The 17342-nt window shown below is 37.6% G+C and overlaps 2 protein-coding genes across 2 annotated transcripts; one reads left to right on the forward strand and one right to left on the reverse strand.

The window, feature by feature from the left end:
* Positions 1-1373: 1373 nt before the first annotated feature.
* Positions 1374-8109, reverse strand: chpfa (chondroitin polymerizing factor a). Its single transcript, XM_026296174.1, has 4 exons — positions 7622-8109; positions 5777-6341; positions 3966-4148; positions 1374-3793 (listed from the first exon to the last, which is right to left on the reverse strand). Exons 1-4 carry the CDS (start codon positions 7903-7905, stop codon positions 2531-2533), a joined length of 2295 nt encoding a protein of 764 aa, XP_026151959.1. The 5' UTR covers positions 7906-8109; the 3' UTR covers positions 1374-2530.
* A 2353-nt stretch (positions 8110-10462) lies between these two features.
* Positions 10463-16899, forward strand: LOC113123999 (pyridoxal kinase-like). The gene is made up of 12 exons (XM_026296435.1): positions 10463-10516; positions 11363-11491; positions 12185-12239; positions 13852-13956; positions 14050-14133; positions 14230-14264; positions 14462-14547; positions 14682-14727; positions 14826-14937; positions 15240-15376; positions 15488-15554; positions 15729-16899. The coding sequence occupies exons 2-12, from the start codon at positions 11411-11413 to the stop codon at positions 15851-15853; spliced, it is 933 nt and encodes a 310-aa protein (XP_026152220.1). The 5' UTR covers positions 10463-10516; positions 11363-11410; the 3' UTR covers positions 15854-16899.
* The last annotated feature ends 443 nt before the right edge of the window (positions 16900-17342 follow it).

The raw sequence follows: 17342 nt of genomic DNA on the forward strand, positions 1-17342 counted from the left end.
TATTATTTGATTCAAAGTGAGAATTAAATAATACATTTGAAACTGTCTTCAAGGTCAGATGACATGATTTTGAAAGCACAAAATACAAAGATACAGCATGTGTTTGAATTTGTTACCATAATAAAATATTGCTGTGTAAATAAAGCTTAAACATAGGCTTCAAAATAGTGTCTATAAAATATTTATATATGTACAGAGAATGTCATTTAAACATTTCAGTGCAGATGTGTTTAGAATCTGCATCATTCATAAAGAAATGATAGATAAATAAATTATGAACACAATACTTAGAGGCTTCACTCAGCGATGGGAGCTGTGTTAACTACACAGGGTGATCAGTCTGCCATACTTGCTTACATTTCAGCTTCTCACAAGTACAGAAAGCAAAGACAAAACAGATCACAACTTCATATCGTAATGTCAGACCTCCAACTTTCACAGTGGTTTTTGAAAGATTCAATTTACATTTCTGCACATTGTTAGTGTCATATTATAAAGAACATTCATGGTAAAAAACTGCTCTCATCAAGAAAGAGATGCGTTATAAAATAAATGCAAAAAGTCAACAACAGCCGACCTCTGTGGACTGTGTTCTCATGGCAGTAAATACAGCAAATACTGTTTAAGTCCACCACTGTGAATGAAACATATACTTTTAATCCAATTAAGGTTAAATAAAAAGGACTTGTGTGAGTCTTGTGTATTTCAAAGTAAATTTGATGACAAAGTGTCTAGTGTTAGCAAAATACATTACAGGTCTTGTCAAAAAAAGATTACAGTGTATTTGCTTTGCATTAAACAGCACAGATTTAGAAACTTATGTAATGTCATGCACAGTACTGTGGTATATGTACTTGCAACAAATGTCTTTGAAATTAAAAGTCCTGTACTCTTATAACACAACTGTCCAGTTGTGTTGGACAGGTTGGACAACTGTCCAGTTGTGTTATCTGAAATATTGCACATTGGAATCTACTAATAACTTTCTGCTGTCGAGTACCGCTAGTTTCACCACCACTCAATATTAGAGAAAAGGCCTCCTATTGAATTTCACTGTGACTGTAAGCAGCCAGCTCAGTAAAAGGAAAACAATGACACCATTCAACACCTTACCGATTTTCACCGTCTAAAATACTTTGGATCATCTTATTTTAGTGTGTATGTATGTATATATATATATATATATATATATATATATATATATATATATATATATATATATATATATATATATATATATATATATATATGGTCTACACTTTTTGACTTGGGAAAATGCTATTTGCATTCTCAATTTTGATTATTTCTAAACTAAATTCTTAAATTGTTTAAATGGTACCAGTAACAATTTCCCTCTCCCTTCTAACGTTACATTTTTTGCATCATGAAACTTTTTTTTTTTTTTTTTTTTTAGCTCAAATACAAAGTGCTGGCCTACTAGGATGACCTCAGAAGACCAACATTAGATAGTTTCCATTAACTTGCCTGGTGTGGATGATTGGATAATAATATTTCCAACTCATCTATAAAAAACATGAGGTTAACCAACAACCAGTCAGTTCTCCCAGTTGTGTAGCAGACCTTGTCCACAGTGAAAGATAGTATCTCCCCCTAGTCAAACCTGCAAAACTATTCATGAAACAATAGTTCTACTGAAAAACACAGAATGTGCATCACCATAAAGACTGTACTGCAAATCTGCTTGAATAAAGATAATTTCAAAACTGCATATCAGAAGTCAGTGTCAAGGCACGCATACAAAGATGCACTTTAGTAACTATCAAATGAGTAAATATTAAAAGTTCAAAGCTCCAGTGCCGTCAAACAAGCTGTGGTGACGCTCCATTTGAAAAAATCTTCCAATATTAACATTAAATCAAACAACATTTTAAACATGAAAATGCTGCTATTAAGTTTTCTGATTCCACTGAAAAGCAAAACTTACTAAAACGTTTGGTCATTTTGAACTTTTGGTTAACTTGGTTTAACACCACAGCCTCCTTACAAAACCATGAGCAGCTATAAACAGCACACTGGTTTATTAACACAGCCTACTGACTGCAAAACGGCAAAGAGAAATGTCTTTCATAAAGATGTTACAGAAGGTTTTGACACCTTAACGATAAGAACTAGAAAAGCCCACAGTATCTCAAGGTTCTGTTGCTGAATTTCTACCTTGTAGTGGTCTAGTGCTCAATGCAATTGTGAGAGTAGCAAAAACCTTTAGGTTCTATGCACTCATCTCCAAGGATTAAATACTGTAAACATTTTTTAAAAAGGTTCTGTTAGAATGAGTACAGACTAGCTAAAAACTGTAACAAACCATATAACCCTCGATGCACACTAGAAGATGGTGTCAGATACAGTATGTAACTACAGCACCATACATGGGTTATGCTTAGAACAAAGGACAAGGTCAACTTATGGTTTGTAATAGATGCATTGCTCCTCTTCACTTCAAAAGTCTTGCATACATCTATTTCAACAGCCACAGCTAACAAGAGCAGGAGCAAACATTTCACAGGTCTTTTCATGTGCTGTTTCCTTGTTCTTGTTCAAACAGCAGCATAGCCAGTTGGGAACGAGAACCAAGACTTTCCAAGTTACTCTGAACACATCTATGATACATGTCCTCACTGAGTCGTGAGTTGCACGATTGATAGCGGTACTGTTGGTGTAATGCTGGCTCTACTGCCCTGAAAACGTGCAGACCTGAATACTTCACAAATATGTCATAGATGTCCATTGTTTCTAGAATGTCCTCATTCTCTTGGACGTCCGCCGCCATTCGTGTGCGTGTTGCCATGTAATCTGAGTTATAAAAACATGATTCTTCAAATGACCTGCGGTCAAAATGGCCTGCATCCTTGACCAGATCGGCTACAGCAGGAGGTGGCTGGTTGTGAAAAGCAACATCAGGGTTGTAGTCCTGGAAATGGATGGGGAAGAAGACTTGCCAGTTGTTTATAGAATTCATACGGCAGCGGTTCAGAAATTCAGAATTGATATTTGTGTTGACATTAGCCAAGAAGAACAGTGTGTCTACTGGGTGCTTCTTCGATATGATGTCCATGAACTTAATCTGGGATGGCGTTTCTGCCTTGACGCTTATCCATGGGATTTTCACTGTGGGGTATTTATGTTCATAAGCATTAATTTGAGTTTTCACGCTGGCAAATATATCATTCTGGTTAACCTGCTGTGCCTCCACTGGGTCATAAATAAACAAGAATGTTAGGATAGCATTTTCGCTTGTTTCAAAAGCATTAGAGGCAAAGACTTCGAGGAAATGGTCAACGAAGCTTCTGTCCTGCAGAGTAAGAGGTATAATGATGTGAACTCTTGTGGCTTCAGTGACATAGGGCATAGGGATGATCTCTATTTGGCTCAAAGGTCGCACCAGATGAACCCTCTTTGTGATAGAACGGCTGTGACCTTTCTGGTTAATCACCTCCAGCTGAAGGTCCAAGGTGTACTCCATGCCCCTAATAGGGTCAAAGCGCCTGTAGCCATTAACCAGCTGCTGCTTCTTCAAATGTAATATGGGCTTGTACTTCTTGTTCAGCTCAACTATGGCTGTGTCAATGACATCAGCCACATCCATACGGTCAATTCCACGCAGCTCACACTTGGGAGCACCGTCAACGCATGAATAAATTTCCTTCTCTGTAAAGTATTCCCATTTTAGAACTTCAAACCGAGATTTTGGCTCAAAAGGTGGATTGATCCCCACTGGCCACTGGGCGCTTCGGTTACCTTCAAAAGCAACTGCACTCACATTCTTTATTTCTTCCTGTGGAAACAGAAGATGTTTTTAGACCTATACAGTTACCAACCCGCAAATGAAACAACTACGCTAAAATTATGCTGCTAAAAACAACATGAAAACAAGATAAGCTCAGAGCGGTCAGGTCTTAATTTTGACTGAACCATAGGAGATTTGTAACACTTGAAAATCAGCTTACCTGCAGCTTAGCAATTTCATTATAAGTTTTCTGGAGTTCAATCTCAGTGAAGTATCTGTGCAGCCGGTACATCTGTTCAGGATCAGACACTGGATGGACAGTAAGAGCTTCCATGAACTCTTCACTCTGTTCCTTACTTGGATCAGAGTTTTTTCCCAACTCATAATGGTGGTAATGAAGCTCCTGAGAAAAAACACAGAGCAGTCTTATCATGAAGCATATTCAATCTAACATAAAAGAAACATACCAAATGTTATTCCAAGCTTAGCTGTTACACTATAGTACTTCTATTCAATCAAAAATTACCCACTATACAGGCAGCATCTTGGGCTCATTTCCACTGCATAGACCAAAATTAGTTTCATAAGAACACAGTATTATTGCTATAAAACTGCAGATTTTTATTAGTTACTACCAGGAAGATAGAGAATATAAGGTCTAAGAGATGCTTTATCTTAATTAATTTTACGACTTTACATTATTAAATTATGATCACTCAGGTTGAAAGGCTAAGAAGGCCAACATTTTAATAACAATTCTGAATTTCCCTTTGGGGATGAATAAAGTTTATCTAAAAAAAAAAATTAAAAAAAAAAAAAAAAAACTGAATTTAAATGTGAACCCTAATAATACAAATGACTCACAATGGCACCTCTTTAGGCTATACTTGTTTAAGGTGAAAACAGAGTAACCTAAGGAGCTTAGTCATTAAAAAAACAAATCCAATTTGATCAAGCTATACAAACAATAAAGAATTGAGACATTGCTTAGCTGTGCCAAGTGTGTTGTAAATATTTGCTAACAGCTTATACCCCTACAGGGTGGTGAAGCATTGTCCATGTCATTATCATCAATGCTCTCTTTAACTGGAAAATTTTATGTTTGGCTCTGTTTTCAGGTTGTTTTCTTCTCCCACACCAAGCCTTTTAACTTCCCCCTTGCTTCTTAGCCTTATCTAAGGGGCTCTACTATAACTCTTCTGGCTCAGAGACCTTTATTTAGCCAGGCTACTAGCTCCAAAATGTGAAACAAGATGGCTTCCTGCTCTGGGTTATGGCCAAGGAGGACAAACTGTCTATAACATTTATAAAAGTCAACAACAAAATGTAGGCCTTTATGTACAATATATAAATATATTGTACAGAATATGAATAGCAAAGTTGTGTAAAGTTGTCTGTATTTTATGTGCTGGAAATGGCTACAAAATTTAGCATGGATGACTCAAACTGTGCTAAATGCAACAAACAATTACCTCAAAGGGCACTGGGACAGATCAAGGCTCCACATAGCTTGTTTGACCTTAAATGCTAATGCCATTACAGGAGCTGAGCATGTTGACCCACAGGGGATTTTCAAACCATTGAACCTAAGCAAGGCTGAACTCAGCAGTGCTCTGTTTGCAGGTTTATCCACTCCATGGAGCCATGGAGAAAAAAAATGAAAGGCTGAAGGGTATTAGCAATCCACTATGTAATATAAATAGCACCTCGGTGCTAAAATGGTAATTACAGTTTTATATAGCTATCTGTCAGTTTTAAGTGCTGTCCCACAGGCAAAGCATGATTTCTGTCATTTCAGTTTAGTTTTGTGTTGAGAAGGAAAACCCCTGCTGTAAGCTGTCACACAGCTGTTCTGAATAACCGTCTCTGAGCGTTTTTTTCTTTGTAGTCCCTCATTCATTTTAACTATCAACTGTTTCCTTTTCTTTCTTTAAAACATGAAAAAATAACAAACAGAAACAGCTTTATAAATGTAAAAATGTATTTACTGAATAAATAGGAGTTCTGCAGTGAAAAATACAGTTAACTAACCTCATATTCACCGACACAGTTTGTGTTGGTGTAATCAATGATGCATCTGCCGAGCCACTCATCAGGCCTGGTGCTTAGAATGTCGTTCCTACAGTTTTCAAGGAAGGGTTGGAGGTGCAGGAGCAAAGTTCTTGACAGGAGGTACCCAAACCCTCCGTAGCAATACTTCCCTTCCATCTCCCCACCTATGAACTCCTCAGGACTGCCCATGTAAAGCTCTCGATCCATACTCAGATGTTCCACCAAGGCTTTGAGCCTGTCAGCTTCTGTGTAGGCATCATCTTGGACAAAGTAGAACCAGTCATATTCGTTGATGTAATGGTCTAAAATGTATCTGATGGTCTGGAACATGTTCCATATGACTCTCTCATCTCCATGAGAGACCACAAACATGCCATGAGGGACTTTGCGGTTGCGCATGCCAGTGAAGAAGATTACAGTGTCCAGATGATGGCTAATGGTTCGATTGACAGCAACACCAAGGGTGTTAATGGTGTTTTTGGATGTCATGACCCCAACAAACAGACGCTCTCGCATCCCCAACTCTGTGCTTATGTATTTAGCCCTGAAAAAGAAATGAACAGCTACTGAATAGATGTGGCTTTTCATAAAAATAACACTAAAAGAACTTGGAACAAATACATGAAGCAATTTTCCCACAAAAGAAGTTATTTTGTCCATTTTATTTCTATAACTTCCAAGTTTAGTTTATTAACTGATATCAGTGGGGAGAAATGACAGAAAACAGTAGTAAAATTCAGAAATTCTGGATCTAATTTAATCACGTGGGTTTGTCCACAGATATGAAATTTGGAGCACAAACTTTACTCTGATGAACACAAAGTTGTGAAATAATTACTCTAATTTGTTTGCATAATTTTGTGTAATATGTGTGCTCCAGTCCTGTTTCCCCTTAAAAGTTTGCTGTCCTAAATCTGAGAGGTACATGGTTTGTTGGGCTGTTGACGGATGTGCAGACACCCTTTTTTGATGAAATTTTGGGGTGTTTTCAAATATCCTTACAGATACACTGACTAACAAGAGAAACCAAAAACTCTTTGGTAAAGTAAACATGCAAGAACTTGCATTATGATTCATCACTGCAACCATGACCTGCGTAAATGGCATCATTTATGGCTCTTTTTAGAACTGTAACTATCAGAAGAATGAAAAGAAATTAACTATTTTTTCAGACAATCGTTTTTGATTTGCATTTGTTACGACTTAATGACATTTCCTAAACTAAACGATTATCAAGTAATGGTCAGATACATTGAAATGACAACCCCACCTCGACCACTGCAGGGCAGAGGTTGTCTGCTTTAATGTTTACATCTCGAAACTAAGCAAAACTTTTCTGCAAACTCTTTCTCAGATGCAAGCATTTGGGTGTGAGGGCTCACATTCAAACAAGGTCTCTATGCAAGAAAGCTTAAGACATGTTTGCCTTGAAACAGATCTCTTTCAGCAGGGAGACAGAGCACAAAGTTTGTAGTCAATCTTAGCAGTAGAGGAAGTAGACTTTCTGTGGTCATCTAACGTTACAATAACAGGCCAATAACATCAGAGAAAGGAAAGAGCCTGAATTATTAGTCGGTGCTTGATTTTACCAGCTTCGTTCAGTGCGTTGCTCTTTTAAAACCTCATAACCGCATATCAAGCCGTGACACCTGTACACCTGGCATTAGCGTTAAGTGGGCTAAACAATGACTGATTCATTTGCTGGGGATGAGCTGCGGCCTGCTGTCCTGTAACGTTACAATGATGTGGCCTGCACCAAAACAAGCTTAAGTCATATTTTGTCAGCCTACTTGCTCACCACTTAACAGCACATACAAAGCGTACCTGAAAACTTTCTTCGGGACACTCTGTTGTACTTGTTTATACGGGACTATTCTTGGTTCAAAATCCTCTTCGGACTTCACATCGGTGTAAATAGAGTTGGGCTTTCGGGCTCCTTTAAGCAGTCCATCCTGACCCGAAGTCACGTCCTCACCCTCCTTACCGTCTAAATAACAAGCTTCGTCCGTCCAGTTTACGCTAAGTAAACTCAACGTAAAACCCAACGAAATACCGATAACGACCGGGCCGACTGACCGAAGAATAGAAATAAACGCTGAGAATCTCATGTTGTGCGTCGGTCGTCTCACTCCCCGACAATCCCGCGTCGTTTCAAAGGCGTCCCCGAGAGACCTCTGGTCCAGCGCGGATCAACTATACATCAAGTCTGATGCGAAGCTGCTGTACCCACGTTAAACGTCTGGAAAAAGATGCAGCTTCTCCCTTAAAATTTACTCAGGGGTCTTACGTGTCAGTCTAACATGTTACCTGACTCCTCCCCGACCAGACGTTAGCAACGGAGGCGGGTCTAGTTCCAGGCTGCGTGGATGAACACAGGTTGCGCAAGGCGGAGGGATATTTAACAAAAAGTCGAACAGAACAAAGTCCTTCTGCAATTTTCTAACAAACCAGAGGTGACATGTATTCAGTAAAGTTATGGAAAAATCACAGTCCCTCTGCAGGATGTTGACTGTCTCCATTCATAGATTGTATATGCCATATTTAGCCTATTGAATTGTAATAGGTATTGTGTTTCCTATTTGATTTAACTGAAACAGAAATCACATACTGATATTAACATGTGAACATTACACCCTGAATTTGACAAATCATATAAGCTTTCAAACCATTGTGTTTGTTAGTGATTGTACCTGCATTTGCATATTTTTCTGATGTTTGTACTTGCTTGTACTTGTACTTGTTAGTACTGGCCTGTTTTCACATTCCCTTTAAACTTGTCCTTCATTACAATTCAGGTGAAAGTAATTGTACATTTTTCTCAACTTCATGTATTTGACAGCTTTAGATTATCCAAAAGTCCATGTAATATTAAAATAAGTTCCACCTTAACCAACATGCAGCAACATCATACTTTAATATGTGAGTAGGTTATTAATAATGTGATATGTCTTGTGCAAGAGCACCTTTATTAACAGACCTCTACCACCAAGTTCCACCACTAAATGTATGGATCTTTCTTCCCACCTCTTTTACTGGTGCACCCCTAATGGACACCACTTTTTTTACCTTCTTTGTCATACAGTCTTACAATTCATACCATTTTACCAGTCATTTCTGTATTTCTGTTTGTAATATATAATATTTGTAACATAGTAATACTAATATAGTAGCATTGACATGCAGTACCTAATAACATTCACTACCCAGTGAAATACTTGGGGTTTTCACTGAATTTACCTTACATTTCTATCTCAGACATTATGCATTTAATGATTTATACAGAGCTTAAATTTTAAATTTTTTGCTGCAGATGCTTTATGTGCATTTTACTGATTAGCAACTTTCAGCTCTGAGTGGCTGGATTACTAAAATAAAGCACCACAGGACAAAACTGACCAAAGACTGAAATCAAAGCTAAAGATTTTTAGATATTTGGCAATAAACAGACACAATTTAAAAAGGATCACTTTATATTGATTTGGTTTCACTGGAGCTGAAAAAATTAGAAGCATGAGGGAGGGTTTACACTGTCCTGAGTCTACTGCTATGGATTTCTAACAAAATGCTGTCCTTTAATCAAATTATTCCAGGCACCACAGTAAGAGCCCTAGCTATTCAGGTCAAGATCTAAGTCAGGAACATAAAAGATCTGTATTTCCACTGCATCGACTGCCACAATCAATAGTGGATTCATAAATTACAGGCGTTTTCACATCAACAAACCAACATCACAGTCAGGTTGTTCTTTGTTGTCTCTCTCTCTCTCTCTCTCTCTGTTGTGCAGTTTACTTTGTAATGAGTTGATGTCACAGTGGATTAAATAACAGTTTTGTTATTTTCATTCACCTGCAAGCTCTATTAGTCACCCCCTCTGCCTCTCATTCATGCATACACTCTCATCCTAATTCTCTTTTGTCCTCTATACTCCTCGTTCAGGTGTCAGTGTGGTTTTTGGTTTGCTCACTCTGTCCTTCAATTGCATCTTTTTTGGTTTCTCTTATGAAACTCACTTCCCTTGATTTCACTTTCTGTATATCCCTCCCAGTATCATCCCTTTGTGCCTCTGACCCACACACCAAGCAGTATCAACAGCAGGATAAGATAACATTTTCCAGTTACAGACAATGCCAGTATTGTATTCAGTATTGTACATTTGCAGGGGTGCCTTGTTTTTATAGTCTTCCAATATCAGCTAGACGCATGAACTGAAGTGTTTGCAATTGTCAGTCAAAACAAGATTTTTTAAAGAGTAAAGACCCAGGAATAAACACACCCCTTTAAAAATAAAGGCTTAGCCTGTTTGACTATAGTAAACCTTAAGTAATGAAAATGTTTCTTTACTTGATGTCATCACTTAAAATACACAAACATAATATGTGTCCTCACTGTGTGTATTTTCATTGTGCTTTTCACTCACAGTTATGTCTTCAGTCTTTTCAGTTATGTTTTCAGTCTTTTTTATGTATTTGAACACAAAGTAAATCTTCAGTCTCTTGTGTCTTCTGGTGACACTGCACCAAATTATCATATATAATTGCCAATTTATTGAATGTGTGGACTATGTGACAAATTCTTGCGCACATCTTAACAAACTGTTCATAGATTTGCTAACTATCCACCAACAGAGGGCGCTACATGATGAGTTAATATTACCGTTATTTCATCATTCATGAGGCGAGCTGCAACATTCAGCCCCTGTTTTCTTGAGCACGGTTTAAGGTATTGACCAAAAGTCTATGGCTATGAGCATTAAGTTACCATAATTGTCTATAACTGTATATATTCTAATCCTGATTCAGACTAAATTTGATTGTAAATATAATATTTTCATTATTAAAACAAAAACTTGTAATTTGTAATTTTGGTGACATGGAGTTTGCTTGAAAATGTATGTGAATCTGGTATATGATGGTATATATTAATTCGTGGTGCCTTGATGCTCTGTTGGCTTAATTATAATCTAAACATACACATTTATTGTTTAATTCATTCATTCGTTTATCAGTTCCAGTGAAACCAAGAGCAGGTGATGCATGTACACCACATGCTCTTGAACACGGAACGACATATCTGATTTCACAACACAATAATTTTCTTAAGTAAATGGGATTAATTATCTGAAATTAAAGTTTATTTACCTTTTTTTAGTTATTTTCATAGGAAGTTTGTTTCTCCCACATTACTCACAAGCCTGTGAATGCACCTGTTTAGGTGTCCACAGCTGCCTGAAGAGAATTTGTAAATAGACATTTAAATCACTTCTGGGTACAGATCACGGCTTCATGAGGAATTGGAAATGAATTCCATATATTATGGAGACCGGATTTGAAAATAGGATATACATTTTTTTGCGAAACTCGTGTAATTCAATTGACTACACACTCCGACACGCTATGTGGCAGTATGCACCTTTGGTTTTCAGTCTGCCAGTACAGAAAAGAAGAAGAACTTTACAACTGTCAGTAACAGCAGCACCGTTTCTGTCCTTCAGTGCTAGAGTTGTTTCTCACGCCCTAAGACAGCCTAAGTTTCAGTCTGTCAGCGCCTGTACTCATTTTCATGCAGCTGTAGGAGCCGTCAGGTCTGCTGTGTGTGTGTTTTGGAGTCGCGGTGATGGAGTGCCGTGTGCTGTCTATTCAGAGTCACGTTGTCAGGGGATACGTTGGGAACAAGTCGGCAACATTCCCGCTGCAGGTAAGAACCTGGAGACCAAGAAAGAGAAAAACAGCATAAAACTCAACAGGGAACAATATGGAGAATATGTTGGTTAGAGAGCGTGATTTCCTGATTTCGCTGAGGGATCTACAGTTTATGTGTCCTGCCTGAAACATCATAGGCCATTTTCTAGTTTTTAAAATTTACACGCCTAGATTGATGCGGAGTGGGTGTAAAATATAGTACTCGGCTGCCACCAAAATCAACTTTGGAAAGGGATCACCTCTCAGTTAGAAATGTCAGCATGGTTTAGCCTGTTAGGGTTTACAATGACTCTCAACACAATGTACAGGGCAGCCTCAGGTAAAAAATTAACCACAATAATATGTAGATGTGGTATTGTGTTGTTTTTTTGTCTATACAGAAAGAAATAGTGTTTATGTGTGTTGAAGACTAAACCTTTCACTATAACTGGCGACTTTCAGATGAATAATACACAATAACAATAGTAATGGCTGTCCTGAATTCAGGAGAAAGTATTCAGAAACTGAAGCATTATGTAACAGTAACAAAAAATATGTATGGAGGGTCCTTTTTTGAATGATGCAAAGGCCAAAAACTGTAATTAACCATGCTGTTAATATGGTGTCTTTCAGAAATTCATTTAGAAATGGCCATGTATGTATGTCACCTTTCTCACCTCTAACAGCTGCTTCATTGGTCTTTTCTCAGGTACTGGGCTTTGAAGTGGATTCTATCAACTCCGTCCAATTCTCTAATCACACAGGTTGGCTAAGTGATTTAGCATTTCTCTGTGTGAAAAAAAATGAGTGTATTTTTACTCATTTTTTACTTCCTTAATAACTCCACCATTTATTTTTCAGTTCTACTCAGACATTTTTTGATATTTAAAAAAGTAAAACCTGTTTAGCCATTCCTGGAAATCTGGTCACATGTACAAAATGAAAAGGGGGACAGCTGTCGTTGTCAGGGTTCATGCTCAGTGCCATGAATACTCAGCTGCTGCTGGTAAAAATACAGGAAAGCATTGAAAACACTATGAAAATCTGCTTTGGTAATTATTAGAAAAAGACATAAAGTATATATAACATAATTGATAGAATCTAGAGATACACACAGTGTGCCTGAGTGTAAAACAATGAGTGCAAACAAAACTGTTTGTTGACATGAGCACTCCACTTTGTACTTTTAATGAAGCAGCTTAGGTGTTGGTACAAAAGTGCAAAGTGCAGAGTTAATCACAGTCTGTGTACTTTCCCTTGTTAGTGAAAAAAGCAGTATAGTATAAAAAGTTTTGGATGTAAAAGCAGTTAATACCACACCTAAATATTGCATATCCATTTCATTATGTGCTGTAATATAATTATTATATTGCACATGGTTAAATCCATAAAGGCAGAAATCCTCACCTCCACCTTTTTATATATTAATCAGCAACTCATCATCACCTCATAGATATACTGTGTTATAGTCATTTTGTGCAGTTGAGCATTAAAGATGTTTTTGTTTCATTAAGTACAATAACAACATGAAACCTGATACATCTCACTGGTGCCAACCACCTGCACAGATGATAGGATTATAATCTGGGGTTCATGAACCAAAGTATGTGAAGAATGGGTTTGACCACACGGGTCGGAGACATTTTCACAGTAACCACTTGAATCAGTATAAACATTTGTTCCTTCTTATGACTGAAGGAACTGGCCAGTTTTGAGCCTTTGGACCAAATTACAGAACTGACTAGGCTGTAATGCTCTTCCTAGTTTAGTGGAAGTGTACACTAGTTTGTGTAAACAACATCAGAATATTTTACTTTCAGTGGGGGCATTAATGTACACCTTCTCTTCTAACCACTGCTGTTCTACTTTGCTGGGAACTTTCTGTTTGGTCCTCACTGCAGGAGGTGCTCTCACTGGCTCAGTGTCAAGTTTGTGCTCTGTGCTTCAGTATCAAGAATATACCAAAGTGTGTGTGCATGTCCATGAACAGCTTTTGAGGGTTTATTCTAGGTCAGTGGTGAAAGGGGGACAAAGAAAGGGGGAAAGCTGGCAGCTGAGATACAAGCATCCCATTCAGTCAGTTGAGGCCCCATTTCGCACCGGATACCCACACAGAGGAGAGGAACCTCAGCAAAGGGAGTAGGGTATGAGATGACAGAGCAAGGAAAAGGAACATTTGTTTATTTAGTTTGAACACAGCACAACAAATACCAGTTCAATTTATTAGTAAATTTATTGTAAGAACGCTCAAATATATATTTTTGTATTTGTTTTTATTCATTCATTTTAGGTGAGATATGAACAGCACTAAGAACCATATGTTGTAATACCCTGTATCTCTCTTGAATAATACCCTGTATCTCTCTTGAATCTTAGGCTATGCTCATTGGAAGGGACAGGTCCTAACAGCAGAGGAACTGAATGTGCTATATGAGGGCATCAAGCTCAATAAAGTGAACCACTATGACTACATCCTTACAGGTGAGTCAAAGAGGTTTGTCCTATAGACTAGGGTAAAGAAATGTGGAGAAGAGGACACTCAAATATGATGGACACTATGCTGTCATACCCAAGGGTACAGCCGAGACACGTCCTTCCTGGAGATGGTGGTTGACATTATTCAGGAGCTAAAGAAAGCCAATCCCAGCTTGGTATATGGTGAGTGACAGATGACAGATCTTAATTTGAAATGTGAATGTCATCATCTTTTCTTATTGTAGTCTGAAATCTTAATTTGAATTTTTTCCTCCACAGTTTGTGATCCTGTTATGGGAGACCACGGTGCTATGGTAAACATCCTACAATGAATTCTCTGTGTTCCTTCTACGTATCATACAAAAAGTTAACGGTCAAAACACACTGTAAAACAAGGAACCTGCTAACCTTTCACTTATAATAATGCCCTTTTATAAAGAAAGGTGTGCTGTGTAAAGAGGTGGAAACATGCTTTTGGGGAAAAAAATCCCATAATTGCTGCTTGTTTCAGTATGTTCCAGAGAACCTGCTGCCAGTCTACAAGAACAAAGTAGTGCCTTTGGCTGACATCCTCACCCCCAACCAGTTTGAAGCAGAGTGGGTGCACCTGCAATCATTGTTAAAACAAATATAGATTAAACATTACAATAGAACTTTAAACAATCCTTAAAGGATAGCATGTAAAAATGAATATAGGTGTGATGCTAATCTGGCTTTTTTTTTTTCCCCAGACTATTAACAGGAAAGAAAATTAACACAGAGAAAGATGGTGTCGAGGTAAGTATCATAAGCATTTCTAATTTTGCTGTATTTGGATTTAACTTATCAGCAAACAGCTCAAGCGTATATAATGCATGACTGTATCTGTTCCTCAGGTTATGGACTTGCTTCATAAAATGGGTCCAGACACTGTGGTCCTAACTAGTACAGACCTGCCTTCAAAAAATGGGGATCAGTTCCTAGTTGCCCTTGGGAGCCAAAAAATTGGTAAAGTGCCAGGCCAGCCTTCTCCAGAGGGTGTGCTTGATCTACTGAAAAGACATTTTGGGATTTACAGTAACATGTTTTGGATATTTAGTTTCTCAGGGCAATCTTCATATAATGGATGCCAGTCTTTGGGTAAACAGGATTAAACACTGCCATTGTAATTGATGGGGATGCTGTGCCCTTTTAACCTAATAACACTTACATTGCAACTACATAAAAAACATATCAGTACATAAAAATATTTACTGTCCTTTTAACTATTGGCCCTGCTGTTTTGCCACTACTACCCTGTCTCTCTGTAGTGAAGCCAGATGGGACCAACAGCAGTCAGAAAATCTGCATAGACATCCCCAAAGTCGATGCTGTATTTGTGGGGACAGGAGACCTGTTTGCTGCCATGTTGCTAGCCTGGACTCACCATCACCCCAATGACCTGAAGGTCAGTAACACGTTGTACTGTTGTTGAAAAAAAACTGAAGGAATCAAATCTAAAACTGATGAAAAATGCCAGCTTAATGCACTATAACCTAGTTCATTCTGTTCTTCACAGACAGCCTGTGAAAAAACTGTTTCAGTCATGCACCATGTCATTAAGAGGACCATTACCCATGCCAGGGGTAGGGTGTGTGTTTGTGTGTGTGTGTTTAATTTCTGTTTGTCATTTGGAGTCTCTACTTTGTCATGAAGTAATTTACCAGACACAAAGGGACACTGTTTTGCTCCCTTTATGATGTCTCCAGAATTCTCCTGGGATTGCTAAGTGGATCAGTAACCCAACCTCTTTTTTTCAGAGCTAGCTGGCCCTGGGAACAGGCCCAGTCCTGCACAACTGGAGCTGAGGATGGTTCAGAGCAAAGCTGACATAGAGAATCCTGCCACTGTAGTGGAGGCTAAGGTTTTACAGTCTTCACAGTGAAAACTGTAACATTTCCATGAATGTTTGACATTTCAAATCATGGCAGTCTGCCAAATGTAGGATTTTCACACGTGTCTCTGCCTTACACAATCTCTGATGAGTACAACTGTTTTCATAAGAGGGTTCAGCAGGATTTCTATTTACATTCTGCTCACAAACACATTGGAGTCACTGCCATATGTGTCTGTACAAAGGCCTGTGTAGACATCATCTACCCTTAAAATGAAAGAAAGGACATTTACAAGCAGTATGTAGGTTTAATGATAGAATAGGTGCACTTCAATTGTATTTACTGTAATGAAAATGATTTCTTGCCATAAAACAGTTAATCTCGTTAAACTGAGTAGAAGATGCACAAAACCTGTGATGCACGCATTACCACACCTCTACTTGTTTTGGCTGTGATAGTAAGTAAGCACTCGTCAAAAGTACTTTAAATTGTTGCTCACAAGGAGTAATACTGTAAGTACACTCTCTGTAATATTATCAAAGCATTATGTGTCAGGCCAGAAGTAACGCATAATGCAAAAGCAAAAGGTTGAATGGCTTCTGGTAAAAATAATAATTTCAAAATACTGATCTCAGAGACAAAGAACATTTTGTTACATCATGAGTTTTCTGATATTTACAATACAAAGAAATAAATGCACTGCTTTATTATGAAGTTTAGGTAAAATGTTATCACCTTATACATTCAGATTGGGTGCATTGAAAGAGCTGAGATATGTATTGTAATTCCCACAAAATGTCAAACATCTTATGCAATTAGTATGTATGGAAGTTTTTTTTTTGTTTTTTTTTTTTTGGCCTCTTCATTTAGTTGCAATTTGGTCATGTAATTTGAACAATGCATTCTGCATTTGATAATTTAATATGCACAGTGCCATATTAGGTTTTTATGGACAGACCATAATCTGTTTTGGCTCAGCTATATATCATGATCTATCCAGTAGGATAAACAGTACACAGTAGTGTGAAAAAGTGTTGGTCCATTTCCTGCTTTCTTATTTTTTTGCATGTTTGTCACACTTTAATGTTTCAGATCATCAAACAAATTTAAATATTAGTCAAAGATAACACAAGTAAACACATCATGCAGTTTTTAAATGAAGGTTTTTATTATTAAGGGGAAACAAAATCCAAAACTAAATGGCCCTGTGTGAAAAACTGTTTAAACTTAAACAAAAAAATAAGAAATCAGGAAGGGGGCCAACACTTTTTCACACCATGGGAATGAGTAGTGAATTGCCACTTTTCATATTGAATTGTCAATTGCATTCTGTATTTTCAAATTGCATGACCAAATTGGCAAAATGAATTACAAATTGAATAATGCCAAAAAAGCTCCATAACTGTGTGGTCTATCCAGTTTCATTAATCCAATATACTTGACTTTATTTTGTCTTTTAACTGTACTGATAGTTATATTAATTGATGTCTAAAATTGTTTACTTTAGTAATTTTTCTAAATATTTTTCACCTCTTTTTT

This window comes from Mastacembelus armatus, chromosome 21 (genome assembly GCF_900324485.2).
Source record: "Mastacembelus armatus chromosome 21, fMasArm1.2, whole genome shotgun sequence".
Classification (NCBI taxonomy): domain Eukaryota; kingdom Metazoa; phylum Chordata; class Actinopteri; order Synbranchiformes; family Mastacembelidae; genus Mastacembelus; species Mastacembelus armatus.

Coding starts and splice junctions, on each gene's coding strand:
- chpfa (XM_026296174.1), bottom strand. CDS start 7,905: ATGAGATTCTCAGCGTTTATTTCTATTCTTCGGTCAGTCGGCCCGGTC. Junction 6,342..7,621: donor GTCCCGAAGAAAGTTTTCAG/GTACGCTTTGTA, acceptor TTTCTTTTTCAG/GGCTAAATACATAAGCACAG. Junction 3,794..3,965: donor ATGAAATTGCTAAGCTGCAG/GTAAGCTGATTT, acceptor CTGTTTCCACAG/GAAGAAATAAAGAATGTGAG.
- LOC113123999 (XM_026296435.1), top strand. CDS start 11,411: ATGGAGTGCCGTGTGCTGTCTATTCAGAGTCACGTTGTCAGGGGATAC. Junction 14,938..15,239: donor CCTTGGGAGCCAAAAAATTG/GTAAAGTGCCAG, acceptor GTCTCTCTGTAG/TGAAGCCAGATGGGACCAAC. Junction 15,377..15,487: donor ATCACCCCAATGACCTGAAG/GTCAGTAACACG, acceptor TGTTCTTCACAG/ACAGCCTGTGAAAAAACTGT.